The 15,221-nt window shown below is 47.9% G+C and overlaps 1 protein-coding gene across 1 annotated transcript in view; it reads left to right on the top strand.

The window, feature by feature from the left end:
* The window catches only part of ampd3a (adenosine monophosphate deaminase 3a), a 52,017-nt gene that overhangs the window by 21,562 nt on the left and 15,234 nt on the right, over positions 1-15,221 (top strand). The window contains exons 7-11 of the mRNA XM_034190866.1: positions 962-1,093; positions 1,160-1,323; positions 1,397-1,523; positions 2,045-2,208; positions 5,612-5,732. Of these exons, the coding sequence (XP_034046757.1) occupies positions 962-1,093; positions 1,160-1,323; positions 1,397-1,523; positions 2,045-2,208; positions 5,612-5,732 (708 nt within the window). The remainder of the gene's footprint in view (positions 1-961; positions 1,094-1,159; positions 1,324-1,396; positions 1,524-2,044; positions 2,209-5,611; positions 5,733-15,221) is intronic.

Here is a 15,221-nt window from a genome sequence, read left to right as displayed (position 1 = left end):
TATTTTTTAGTTATTTCTTATGTAATTGTGTATGGTGGTAGTGTAGTACTTACTAATATACCTGTCCTGGCTGTGGTCTCTGTGTTTGTACTGTGACACGTCGTGTGCACTGAGCCATCATTTGTGTCTCTGGTCAGCAACTGGGAGTTGCCTCCCCGTGCTGTGTGCGCTCTCACCTGGCTGTCATGGCCATGACTTGGCCATGACAGTACATACATATAAGCATTTTATGCAAGTATGCCCCCCCCCACCCACATGTCACATGTGTAGGGGTGAGCGGGGGGCACGAAACAAACATACGCCACATGTGTTTCGTGGGGGGTGGGGGATGCGAGACAAATGCGCACGTGTGAGACACATGTACCACATGTGTGTTGCTGTCTTGCAAGCACGAATTGCATACGTTTCCTGCTTCGTGCGTAAATCGCCCACATTCGTACTATGTATAAAGGGGCCTACTGTAATTAAAGAATGACACAGTACTGTAATTTTTTCACAGCAATAAACTTTTGTGTTTTACAGCAGGCACACTGTAAAATAACAGTATAGTAACACTACTACTGTAAATTAAAACAGAAATTAGTTACAGTGTACTGTTTTTATCCTCCACATGTTGATTTATCGTCTTTGCCCTGGCTGTACATACTGTAACGCTATTTCACATAACCAGGAATCAATTTTCAACTTTTATTGCCTTTTAGCTTCTAATATGCAAGCTACAGTGGCATAGACATCTCGGAGTATTCAGTTACCCAAAGCAAAATGTAAAATAATAAAATAATCATGAAAGGCAACAATAAAAGACAGGCAAATTGTATACTTTATGCAGATGTCTCATTAAGCTCTTTAATTCATGTTTTACAATTTTACATTGTGTGGTTATACATGACGCAACAATTTTTAAGTTGTAACTAGTGTTTTTGTCTAGCTTGGCTTGACTGTTCTGTTTTGTGTTTCACAGGGGAGACAAACCTTCCACCGGTTTGACAAGTTCAACTCAAAATATAACCCGGTGGGAGCGAGCGAGCTGAGAAAAATCTTCTTGAAAACAGACAACCTCATTAATGGAGAATATTTTGCTTGCATCATAAAGGTATGAGCTCATATAAGGATGCATTAACGCAGACATTTTACACCAGTCTCACCTAATCATTGACAGGAAGTGGCTCATGGCCTGGAGGAGAGTAAGTACCAGCATGTGGAGCCCCGCCTCTCCATCTATGGACGCTCCAAAGACGAATGGATCAGTTTGTCAACATGGTTTATTCAGCACAAAGTGCACTCACCCAACATGAGGTGGATCATTCAGGTGCCCAGAATATAGTGAGTGCTGGCACACAAAGAGTTTGGACAACATTGTTAAAAGTTTTTTTTAAATCATCTTTTTGTCTTTCAGTGATATTTTCAAGTCAAAGATGCTGGTCCCCAATTTTGCCAAGATGCTGGAGAACATATTCCTGCCTCTGTTTGAGGCCACTGTTAACCCACAGGATCACAAGGAGCTTCATGTTTTCCTCAAATATGTAAGATATATTTTAAATGCATAAATCTCTTCATGTTTTATAAATTTTACTATCACAGGAATGAGCTGCTTCCACAATAACCAACAGGTATTGGTGGGTGTAGTATTTTTGCTGGAGACCCTCCTGTCCTGTGCACCAACATTTCCTGTATATTTGTTTTGTGAATTGTTCTGAAATTTATGTCTGTAGCATGGCCCAAGCAGAGGGTCACCCCTTTGAGTCTGGTCTGCTTGAGGTTTCTTCCTCAGATGAAGTTTTTCCTTACCACTGCTGCTCTGGGGGTTAGTAAGGTTAGACCTTACTTGTGTGAAGCGCCTTGAGGCAACTCTGTTGTGATTTGGCGCTATACAAATGAAAATAAATTGAAATTGAATTGAGGTATGAATGTGTTGGTGTGAATTGAGTAGTCTGGGGGCACAAATTATTAGTTTACAGCAACAATATGAGGCTAAAAATCTGACTTGATGCTGGGCTTGTAAAACTGCTTGCCATGATAAAATTATATGTTTTGTTTTGTGCAGGTGTCAGGATTTGACAGTGTGGATGATGAATCCAAACATAGCGATCATATGTTCTCCTACAAGAGCCCAAAACCAGAACAGTGGACTACAGATGACAATCCTCCTTACAGCTACTATGTCTTCCACATGTATGCAAACATCATGGTCCTCAACAACCTCAGAAAGTAAGAGTTAATGTCTTCTTTTGTTCAAAAAACACATTACGTTTAAGGTGTCCTACTGTTAGAGTGAAGGACATCAATTTTAACTATTCATACTGAGAAAAGTCAAGTCTAGCAGCATGAGCTGGTGTTGTGTGTCACCACATCCACCACACCATGGAAGGGCGTTGGGTCCTAGTTGACAGCCACCAAGGTAAGACAACCGATTTGTCTCCACTTCATGAAAGTAACCGTCCATCTACCACAGCCAGATGTAGGTGTCCCCTTGGCCTTCTTCAGCCACAGGGAGCCTCAATACTACGGCACCTACGTGCTGGATCATGCACAGAGAAACCAGCCACATTCTGAGACCTTGACCCAGAATAGAAATCAAGATAAAAGGGTGAAACCAGGGGTTCTGGTTTTGAGTATTCATCAACTTTCTCAGGCTTTTATTGCCACTGTCCCAGCTTTTTTGAAATGTGTTGCAGTCATCCATTTCAAAATGAGCAAATGTTTGCACAAAAACAAAAAGGTTTATCAGTTTGAACATTAAATATCTTGTCTTTGTGGTGTCTTCAATTGAATATAGGTTGAAGAGGATTTGTAAATCATTGTTTTCTGTTTTTATTTACATTTCACACAATGTCCCAACTTCATTGGAATTGGGGTTGTTTTCTGTTCTTTGCTTATCACACTGACAGACACAGGCAGCACAAAGTTTTGATATAACACATACTGTTCAGATATAACACCATGAGCATGTCACCTGCATACAATGTCAAATGCAACACTCTTCATCCATTCACATAACTGCCCTGATCCATGCATCTATCAGGTCTAGAGGTCGGATTTGGCTGAACGCAATTGCAGGACTCTGACAACTGGCTCTGTAGGTAGCAGTTTACTAAAACAGTAAACTGGGTCCCATACACAGTGAAGCAGTCTGACAAGAGTAACAAAAACAGAATCATCAGGCAGAAGGTGTCGACGAGGATACAGGCAGGTAATCGTAACACACTTGAGGCTAGCAGGTCGAGAATACAAAAACAGCTGGAAAGAAGGCACCAGGTGCATCAATCTGGCGAAGAACAAGGAGAACTGAGGGGCTCAAATACACCCAGGTGATGCGGTGCTGATAAGGAACAGGTATGCATGGAATGAACCAGAAAGAGGGCGTGACCGGAGAGAGAGGGAAACACCCACCACCAAGAGTCTGCAGGGAAAGACAAGAGAAAAAGGGACAGACAGACCCCAACAGGAAAAACCCCAGCAAGAGACTTAACAAAACCAAACCAAAACCAGAAAACAAAACCCCAATCCTGACAGTACCCGCCCCCCCAAGGGCTGAACCTGAATGGCCCAGGAGTAGCAGGATTAGTGTAGCAGGATTAGTGGAATGAAAAGCATGAATGAGACCGGGGTCCAACACAAACTGGGAGGGAACCCATGACCACTCCTCGGGACTGTAGCCCTCCCAGTCAACCAAATACTGCACCCCCCGGCCTCGATGGCGCAAAGCAAGCAGCCAACGGACAGAAAATACAGGCCCCCCGTCCACCCACCAGGCAGGGGGTGGGGAAATGGCCGGAGGGAACAACGGGCTAGACTTAAATGGCTTAATGTGACTAATGTGAAATGTAGGGTGAATGCGCAAGGAAGAGCGTAACCGGAGCCGAACCGACACACTTTGTGTTCGTCTCGTTTTCACTGTCGTTCCTCTTGAGTCAGATGCATGCGAGCTGAAGGCGCGTCGGGGCAGATGACCTGGCTCGTAATGAAATCATTCTGCCAGGCGTCAGTCGATCCGGATAGCCAGGGCGATCAACTCGTCCAAGTATTCGGGTAATTCGACGGCAATCAGATGGTCTCGTACCTCGGCTGCCAGTCCCTGAAAAAACACATCTTGAATGGCAGCTTGGTTCCACTCACTCTTAGTGGCCAGGATCCAGAAATCCACAGCGTAATCGGTCACTCTGCGAGTGCCCTGCTTAAGCTTCAATAGAGAGCGCACCGCCTTGCGGCCTGGTGAGATGTGTTGAAAGACCTGCAGGAGTGCTGCGGTGAAAGCACTAAGGGAGGAGCAAGATAGGGACTGACGGCTCCACTCCACTGTAGCCCACGCCGCAGCCCGGCCAGAAAGGTGAGTGATTATGTATGCTATCTTCGTTCTATCGGACAGAAACATACTGGGCATAAGCTCGAAATGTAACTCACACTGTGTGATAAAGGGCGTAACATCACCAGACTCTCCGGAGAATTGTTCTGGGTGGGAAAGCTGAGTACAGATGGCTGCTTCTGGTGTGGAGGTCGAGATGGCGGTGGGCGGAAGTGACGCCAGGGAACTGGTGTTGTCCTTTGTCGGGTCCGGGCTGGCCTGATTATAGAACTTTGACAGGAGTTGTTCTAACTGAGAAATCACAGAAGTCATAAGTGTCCTGTTGCTGAGCTTGCTCACCGAGACCAGCGCTGAGAGTGGTGAGCCGATCCTCTTGCTGGGCAAGCTGCTTCTTATGGTGGCATACCGCAAGCTGGAAAGGCGTCAAGTCGGCTGCGTCCACTGTTGGCCAGATTGATCTATCAGGTCTAGAGGTTGGATTCGGAAGGGCGCAATTGCAGGACTCTGACAACTGGCTCTGTAGGTAAAAGCAGTTTACTAAAACAGTAAACTGGGTCTGGTACACAGTGAAGCAGTCCGACAAGAGTAACAAAAACAGAATCATCAGGCAGAAGGCGTGGTCAAGGATACAGGCAGGTAGTCGTAACACACTTGAGGATACCAGGTCAAGAATACAAAAACAGAGCTGGAAAGAAGGCACAGGGCGCATCAATCTGGCTAAGAAAAAAGAGAACTGAGGAGCTTAAATACACCCAGGTGATGAGGTGCTGATAAGGAACAGGTATGCATGGAATGAACCAGAAAGAAGGCGTGAGTGGAGAGAGAGGGAAACACCCACCACCAAGAGTCCGCAGGGAAAGACAAGAGAAAAAGGGACAGACAGACCCCAACAGGAAAAACCCCAGCAAGAAACTCAACAAAACTAAACCAAAACCAGAAAACAAAACCCCAATCCTGACAGCAGCAGTGCAAGGCCTGCCCACCTGGGGGTCGAGCGCAGGCTTAAAACATAGGCAGGCCTTAATGTCCGGGCTCGTTTGCAATGTTGAGTGGGACGCTTGCTTCAAGAATCCAGTGCTGTCGTAGTGACTCTCTGTTCAGTGAAGGCATCTTTTCAATACATCTGGTTTTTGAAGTCTGTGTCCTGTCAGTCTCTGAGTCTTTTGAGTTTGCTCATTCAGTGGATGTTGACTAAGTCAAACTACTTCATTTTATCCTACACAGTGCATACATATAATACTTTTTTTAATGGTGGGTATAAGGACAAATGTAATGCCATTGTTCCATGTATTTCACATGTCTCTTTAGAGAACGTGGACTGAGCACCTTCACATTCCGTCCCCACTGCGGAGAAGCTGGATCAATCACTCACTTGGTCTCTGCCTTTCTCACAGCTGACAACATCTCACATGGACTCAACTTGAAGAAGGTACTTTGGATTGTAACATTCAGTCATCCAACAAACAGGACTTCCTGACCTACAGTCAGACCTGATAGACAACATCAACATAACTGATGGCCAGGTCTACATCAGCAATCTGAGGCTTTTTTAAGTTGAGCCCACGAAGTCAAGTTCAGAGTTGGAGAAAGTAGAAAAAGGAAATGGAAGAGAAGACTTTCCATAAAGGAGTCTGATCTTCACACACTTCCAGAGGAGGGAAGAAGCTTATGTTGTCACACATACATAACTCACAAAACAGAAAATGGATTTCAATGAAATATGATGGATGATCTTTAAGCAGCCGATCTACTTTGTGTCAGTCTGATCCCGTCAGATCTCAGAAGCGAAGCAGTGTGGGACCTGGTTAGTACTTGGATGGGAGACCTCTTTGGAACACCAGCGGCTGTGTCCAGATAAAACTGGAGTTGTGTCAGGAAGGGCATCCGGCGTAAAACTTGTGCCAAATGGGGGGCGCTAGAGAGCTAAGCTAGAGTAGAGACGTGAATTTCAGCGCTCCTGCAGACTTTTATAAATTTTCTAAAACGCCATAATTCCATTATCTGTCTATTCGGACGCACCTTTAAATAGTTTGCACTCAAAAGGACTACTTTTTTTTTTAACTTAATCAGCACGATGGCAGACAAACTTCGTCGATTCAAGTTCAATGCTAATGGAAAGCTAACGAGACCAGTCACGAGACAGCAGGCCACAGAGGAGCAAGACGAGGGAGAACCACGCTCACAGAGCCCTGATCATGGCCCAGACGGGATGGAGGACTTCAAAACCGAGATACTGGTTTCTTTGAAGGAGGATTTATCTCAAATAATTTGTGAAGAATTGAAGAGGGCGCTGGCAGATGACTTTACGGTGCTGAAGGCGGAGTTACAAACAGTACGGTCCGAAATAGCTAATAATGCTACCACTATTGGATCCAGACTGGATGTCATTGAAAGGGATGTTGTGGACGTGCAGGGTGGATTGTCTGAGTGGTCAGATGAGGTGGTCGCGCTGCAGTCAACTGTAAAGGAGCTCAAAAGTGACATGAAGTTACTGAAGGAAAAGTGTGAGGAATTGGAGGGGAGAATGAGGCGTGGGAATATTCGCATTGAGGGCATCGAGGAACAACCAAATTCCAGCAGCACAACGGAGGTGTCTAAAGTCCTTCGACAAGTTTTGAAGTTGGACCGAGACGTGAAAGTGGACAGATCCCATCGCACACGCACGCTCAGGAAGCCCGGAGATTTGAGACCCAGAGTGATCATCGCCAAACTACATTATGACGGAGATGCAGTCGACATTTTGAGGAGGGCCAGGGAGATTGGACCACTCTGTTATAATGGCAAAAAGATTTCCATCTTTCCGGATTACACCCCTGGCGTAGCAAAGGCTCGAGCAGCATTCACGGATGTGCGGAAAGCATTACGTGGGCGGAACGACGTGCGCTTCGGTTTGTTTTTCCCAGCGAAACTACGCATCACTTACAACAGTGTAAGTAAGGACTTTCTGGATCCCAAAGATGCCATGGAATACGTCCGGCGTAACATTCTTCCCTCTGCTCCTGAAGATGAGACTTAGAGGTACTTTGACTGTATATTATTACATTCTAGAAGCTTTATAATGCGTGTGTGATTGCATGGAAATTTTTTTTTTTTTTTTAACGTCTCTGTGTATGTGAAGCATGTTTGTAAGTTTGTATCTGACACACCGCGGGCTTGTTAATTGTCGTATTCATCATTTGTCTGCAGGGCGTGTGATTATATCACGTTTTTGTTTCTTTTTGTTAGGTTACACAGCCTATAGAGGAGAGGATTGTGTTTGTAGCTACTTTTACATAGTTGCTAGGGACATTAACCCACTTTTTTGCATTAAGTTTTATCTAAGTGATGTTAGTTATCTTGTTTTTATGCGTTCAGATCCTCATGTTCCCCGGGGATTTAATTTTCTATAAAAGAACAACAGAGCTATTGATGAGTGTATGGTTTATGTTAATCTTGTCAGGTCTCAGTACATCTTATAAATATATAACGGATGACGTGTATATTGCAGCCTCATGCTTACTTTTTTTTTTTTTATTCTTGCCTTAGTCCACCTTCACTCCACTTTCAAGACCGCTTCTGCCTCCTCTTTTAATTTCTTATCTTTATATTAGAAGCTATGAGTGCCTTAACAGTTATTAGTTACAATGTGAAGGGACTTAATGGCCCAGTCAAAAGAAAGAAAATATTACTTCAACTGAAACAGTTTCATTGTCAAGTGGCTTTATTGCAAGAAACTCATCTATCTGATGATGAACATCAAAAATTGAAGAAATCATGGGCAGATAAAGTCTATTATTCATCTCATTGTTCAGGGCGAAAGAGGGGAGTAGCTATATTAATACATAGACAGGTAAATTTTACGGAAACATTGGTACACAAAGACAAGGAAGGTAGATTCATACTGGTGAATGGGCTAATTGATGGAATAGCTGTTTCATTCATAAGTATTTATGCTCCAAATGAAGACCAACCAGGGTTTAATAAATCTTCTTTTAATATGATTACACAGTACAGCTCCGGACTTATGCTATTTGATGGAGACTTCAATTGTGTGATGGCCCAACAGGACAGACAGCCTATATCTAAAACACCCATTTCTAAAATGGGAAAAACACTTAAATCTTTCTTCTGAGGCTGGACTTGTTGATGTTTGGCGAACCAAATTTCCAAAAGATAGAAACTTTTCATACTATTCAAGTAGACATGTATCATATTCAAGGATCGATTACTTTTTACACCAAAGGTGGAATTTCATAGAATTGAAGACATTTCAATAATGCCCATAACAATTTCAGACCATGCTCCGGTAGTCCTCCAGTGGGATATAGGTATGACATTGTCCACTAGGCAATGGAGACTTAATGCTTCTCTTATTAATGATAAAGGTTTTATTTCCCTTATTAGAGAAGAACTAAAAAACTATTTAGAATTGAATAGAAAACCAGATATATCTCCAATTGTGCTGTGGGATTGTGCAAAGGCCTACTTGAGAGGTAGCATTATCTCCTATGCTACTGCCAAGAAAAGTTATAATATTGCTAAACAAGTGGAATTAGAGAATAAAATTCAGAAATTGGAACATGATCATAAACACGGGTTAACATGTGATATAACAGAGCTAAGTACAGCACGTAGAGAACTTCAAGAATTGTTATCTGGAAAAATAGAGGGAAGCTTGAGATTAGCAAAACAACAGTATTATGAGTATGGAAATAGAGCAAGCAGACTCTTGGCCTTTAAACTCCAGAAACAACAATCATCTAACATTGTCCAAAAGCTAAAATTGGGAAGTAAAACAATAGTAAAGCCCAAAGAGATATCGGAAACATTTGCTAAATTCTATGAAAAACTATATCAGGACACAGATACATGTCCAAATGATCATACTATAGCAGAATATTTAGAAAATATTAATGTTACAGAGTTGTCTGAATCGGCAGCATCTGATTTAGATGAACCTATACAAGAATGGGAAATAAAACAGATGATTTCATCTCTTAAAAACCACAAGTGCCCTGGACCTGATGGGTATATAAATGAATTTTATAAATGTTTCTCTGAGGTACTTACCCTACTTCTCCTTGATGCTTATAGATATGCATTAGAAACCAAAACAATGGCTCCATCTTGGTTGGATGCAACAATAGTGGTCTTGCATAAAGAAGCCAAAGACCCTACAGATTGTGGTTCTTATAGACCCTTGTCTATGTTGAATGGTGATGTCCGCAATTCTGACTGCTATATTAGCACAATGGCTAAGTGGCATAGTTAATCAGATAGTTCATCCAGACCAGACTGGGTTTATAGCTGGTAGGCATTATGTAAATAACCTACGTTGTTTACTTAATATTTTATCATATCAAAAGCAAAATCAATCATTGGCAACAGTGATTTCATTGGACGCACAAAAGGCTTTTGACCGTGTGTCATGGAAATATTTAATTCAAACATTAAAAAGATTTAAATTTGGCCCTAAATTTGTTGATTGGGTTAGAACAATTTATTCTTCCCCGCAGGCAGCTACCAGAGTCAACGGCTTTAGATCAGCCAGGTTTAACTTGGAGCGCGGATGCCCCTGTTATTTGCAATTAGTATCGAGCCATTGGCGCAACTCATTAGAGATAATGACAATATCAAAGGGATACAGATAGGTAAAGAAATACATAAAATTTCTTTGTATGCAGATGATGTGCTGTTGTATTTGACAGAGCCATCTACAACAATACCTTGCCTGTTGAATAAGATTTCTGAATATGGTTATTTATCAGGATATAAAATAAATATAGATAAGACTGCAGCCATGGATGTCTGTGGTGGTATTCCACTGGAGGTGAAGCAACGCAGCAGCTTTAAATGGCCTAAAGAGGGTATTAAGTACTTGGGTATTCATATCCCTCTCTCTTTAGATAATTTATATGATGCTAATTATGGGAAAAAAAAAAAGTGACTTAAACCGGTGGTCTGCACTGCCCATCTCTCTTCTTGGTCGTATTGAGACTATTCGTATGAATGTCCTTCCCAGTGTTGTGTGGGCCGCTGAAGAGGAGGTGCTGCTGGCCCACCACCACCAGAGGGCGCCCTGCCTGGAGTGCGGGCTCCAGGCACCAGAGGGCGCTGCCGCCTTACGAGAGCAGCCAGGGTGACAGCTGTCACCCATCAGTGGACACAGCTGACTCCACTCAGCACGGAGGTATATCACCAGGACGGCGTCTCCACCTCAGTGCCGAGATATCGCCTTAAGATAGAGGTAACAATTCTCTGCTATATTATATTGCCTTTCTGAGCATTGCAGGACAGCTGTCTACTCAAAGATAAGTACTCACCTTCCTGCAGTATTGTGACGTGAGGTGGAGACGGCTTCTCCCCTCTCTGTGTTACTGGGTGCAGCCGCATCCACACCTGTGTGTTTGTTCTCTTGCCAGCAGTACCGGATCCGACGAGCGGAGGCAGTGGCCACCTGGGAATTCGGGACTTGGCGGTTCCAGTACTTCCAGGGTTCGGTGGCAGAGGAAATCTGGGTGGTTCCGGTTCGACTTGGACGGACGTCTCCTACCTTCGAGCCTGCCCACACGACACCAGTGGAATTCGGTTTAACCCCAAATTGTCAATTGTTGTATTGGTTGTGCACGTTCCACAACAGTAAAACCTTGTTATTTACCTTCTCCATTGTCCGTTCATTTGCGCCCCCTGTTGTGGGTCCGTGTTCCTACACTTTCACAACAGGATATCTCGGCCAGCGTCATGGATCCCGAGGGGCGTCAACCGGCTGTTGGCCAATGGAAGAACAGGGCGCGTCGGCGTCTTCGGGAGGGGTAATCGGTGAGTTGCAGCGGATCCTCACCGCTTTCACCACTCGGATGGATTTAATGACCGAGCAGAATGTTCTCCTAAACCGCAGGGTGGAGGCTCTCGCCGCACAAGTGGAAGCGCGCCCTTCGGGCGCCGCTGCGGCTCTCCCTCCCGTGGATCCTGCGCGTGATAGTGACGTTCCACTGGTCGTTCAACGGCCCCTCCCTCCGTCCCCAGAAGCATACATAAGCCCTCCAGAACCGTACGGAGGCTGTGTGGAGACGTGCGCGTATTTTTTGATGCAGTGTTCGCTCGTCTTCGCACAGCGTCCTGTGATGTACGCGACTGACGCTAGCAAAGTAGCTTATGTAATAAACCTGCTTCGTGGGGAGGCACGCGCTTGGGCTACAGCGCTCTGGGAGCAGAACTCACGGCTCCTTCATACATACGATGGGTTTGTGCGGGAGCTCAGAACGGTGTTCGATCACCCCAATAGAGGAGAGACCGCTTCAACCGTGCTACTGTCAATGAGACAGGGGCGTCGGAGCGCAGCTGCCTATGCAGTCGCCTTCCGCATCGCGGCGGCGAGATCCGGCTGGAATAGCACTGCCCTCCGCGCCGCCTTTGTAAACGGACTGTCACTGGTCCTAAAAGAGCACCTGGTGGCGAAGGACGAACCGCGGGACTTAGATGGGCTCATCGATCTAGTCATACGACTCGACAACCGGCTAGAAGAACGCCGTCGGGAACGAGGCGAAGGGCGTGGCCAGGCACGCGTCGTCCCTCTCCCTTCCGGTTCCGACCACGCTCCGCCCTCCCCACGCTCCTCTGTTCCTGCGCTCCGTGCGCCTATGGCTCCCCCTGCTGACGAAGCTATGGACACGAGCATGGCAACATTTAGGGCACCTGGAGCACAAAGGAGGCGGGCCTACGGAGCTTGTTTTGTTTGTGGCTCGAGTGAGCATCTTGCAAGCGACTGCCCCGAGCGGTTAAACTCCAACGCCCGCCCCTAGAGACTGGGCCAGGGGTGGGCCGAAACATTCACGTGGGACACACCCACATTGCCACACGACTCCCAGTCACGATCCTGTATGAGGATTCAACCCTGAAGGCCCCAGCACTGGTGGACACGGGCTCTGAGGGGAATCTGCTAGACAGTAGATGGGCCAGGGAGATAGGGCTCCCTCTGGTGGCTCTTACCTCGCCTGTACAGGTTCGGGCACTAGATGGCTCCCTACTCCCACCGATCACGCATAAGACACCACCAGTAACTCTGGTGGTGTCAGGTAACCACCGGGAGGTGATCGAGTTCTTTGTGACTCAAGCCACCTCCCGTGTGGTTCTGGGTTTTCCCTGGATGCTAAAGCACAATCCCCGGATCGATTGGCCGTCCGGGGTAGTGGTACAGTGGAGCGAGACCTGCCATCGGGAGTGTCTAGGTTCCTCGGTTCCTCCCGGCTCCCACGCTAAGGAGGAGGTCCGAGTCCCGCCCAATCTGAAGGCGGTGCCAGCGGAGTACCATGACCTTGCAGACGTGTTCAGCAAGGACCTGGCTCTCACGCTTCCTCCCCACCGCCGTATGATTGTGCCATTGATTTGGTTCCAGGCAGTGAGTTCCCGTCCAGTAGACTGTACAACCTCTCACGGCCGGAACGCGAATCAATGGAGACCTACATCCGGGACTCATTAGCCGCCGGGTTGATCCGAAATTCCACCTCCCCGATGGGTGCTGGTTTCTTTTTTGTGGGTAAAAAAGATGGCGGGCTTCGTCCATGCATTGATTACAGGGGGTTGAACGAAATCACGGTTCGCAACCGATACCCGTTGCCCTTGTTGGATTCAGTGTTCACCCCCTTGCATGGAGCCAGAATCTTCACCAAGCTTGATCTTAGGAATGCGTATCATTTGGTTCGGATCCGGAAGGGAGACGAATGGAAGACGGCATTTAACACCCCGTTAGGTCATTTTGAGTACCTGGTCATGCCGTTCGGTCTCACTAATGCTCCCGCGACTTTCCAAGCGTTGGTAAACGATGTCTTGCGGGACTTCCTGCACCGGTTCGTCTTCGTGTACCTAGACGATATACTCATCTTTTCCCCGGATCCTGAGTCTCATGTCCAGCATGTCCATCAGGTCCTACAGCGGTTGTTGGAGAACCGTCTGTTTGTGAAGGGCGAGAAGTGTGAGTTCCACCGCACCTCTTTGTCCTTCTTGGGGTTCATCATCTCCTCTAACTCCGTCGCCCCTGATCCGGCCAAGGTTGCGGCGGTGAGAGATTGGCCCCAACCCACAAGCCGTAGGAAGCTGCAACAGTTCCTCGGCTTTGCTAATTTCTACAGGAGGTTTATTAAGGGCTACAGTCAGGTTGTTAGCCCCCTGACAGCCCTGACCTCACCAAAAGTCCCCTTCACCTGGTCGGATCGGTGCGAAGCCGCGTTCAAGGAGTTGAAACGGCGCTTCTCGTCTGCACCAGTTCTGGTGCAGCCCGACCCTAGCCGCCAGTTAGTGGTTGAAGTGGACGCCTCGGACTCAGGGATAGGAGCGGTGCTCTCCCAGAGCGGGAAGACCGATAAGGTCCTTCACCCGTGTGCCTATTTTTCCCGCAGGTTGACCCCGGCCGAACGGAACTATGACGTCGGCAATCGAGAACTCCTTGCGGTGAAAGAGGCCCTCGAAGAGTGGAGACATCTGTTGGAAGGAACAGCCGTGCCATTCACGGTTTTCACTGACCATCGGAACCTGGAGTACATCAGGACCGCCAAGCGGCTGAACCCCAGGCAAGCCCGCTGGTCACTGTTCTTTGGCCGTTTTGACTTCCGGATTACCTACCGTCCCGGGACCAGGAATCAGAGATCGGATGCATTGTCCCGGGTACACGAAGACGAAGTCAAAACGGAACCGTCGGATCCCCCGGATCCCATCATCCCGGAGTCCGCTATCGTGGCCGCCCTCACCTGGGATGTGGAGAAGACCGTCCGGGAGGCCCTGACCCGTGACCCGGACCCCGGCACCGGACCAAAGAACAGACTCTACGTCCCACCGGAAGCCAGAGCGGCAGTGCTGGACTTCTGTCACGGTTCTAGGCTCTCCTGTCACCCTGGGGTGCAAAGGACCGTGGCAGTCGTCCGGCAGCGCTTCTGGTGGGCGTCCCTGGAGTCCGACGTCCGGGACTACGTCCAGGCCTGTACCACCTGCGCCAGGGGCAAGGCCGACCACCGAAAGACCTCAGGGCTGCTACAGCCGCTGCCCGTGCCTCATCGCCCCTGGTCCCACATCGGCCTGGACTTTGTCACGGGTCTCCCGCCGTCCCAGGGAAACACCGTCGTCTTCACGATAGTGGACCGTTTCTCCAAGGCGGCCCACTTCGTGGCCCTCCCGAAGCTACCAATGGCCCAGGAGACAGCGGACCTCCTGGTCCACCACGTCGTCCGTCTGCATGGGATACCATCAGACATCGTCTCCGATCGCGGTCCCCAGTTCACCTCACACGTTTGGAGGAGCTTCTGCCGGGAACTGGGGGCCACGGTCAGCCTCTCGTCCGGGTATCACCCCCAGACCAACGGGCAAGCAGAGCGGGCCAACCAGGAACTGGAGCAGACACTACGCTGTGTGACAGCCGCGCACCCGACGGCCTGGAGTACCCACCTGGCCTGGATCGAGTACGCCCACAACAGTCAAGTGTCATCAGCCACCGGCCTCTCCCCGTTTGAGGTGTGCTTGGGGTATCAGCCCCCCTTGTTTCCGGTGGTTGAGGGAGAGGTCGGTGTGCCCTCGGTCCAGGCCCACCTACGGAAGTGCCGTCGGGTGTGGCGTGCCGCCCGCTCTGCTTTATTGAAGGCCCGGATGAGGGCGAAGAAACATGCAGACCGGCGGCGGGCCCCGGCCCCCAAGTATCGTCCTGGGCAGGACGTGTGGTTGTCCACCAAGGACATTCCCCTTCAAGTGGACTCCCCAAAGCTCCAAGAACGATACATCGGTCCCTTCAAAATTCTCAAAGTCATCAATCCCACCGCAGTGAGGCTCCGGCTTCCGGCCTCGCTGCGGATTCATCCAGTATTTCATGTCTCCCGGATAAAACCCCATCACACCTCACCCCTCTGCACCCCGGGTCCGGCACCACCTCCTGCCCGGATCATCGACGGGGAACCGG

Source organism: Thalassophryne amazonica, chromosome 2, assembly GCF_902500255.1.
Source record: "Thalassophryne amazonica chromosome 2, fThaAma1.1, whole genome shotgun sequence".
NCBI lineage: Eukaryota > Metazoa > Chordata > Actinopteri > Batrachoidiformes > Batrachoididae > Thalassophryne > Thalassophryne amazonica.
This window is presented reverse-complemented; position numbering and strand designations above follow the sequence as displayed.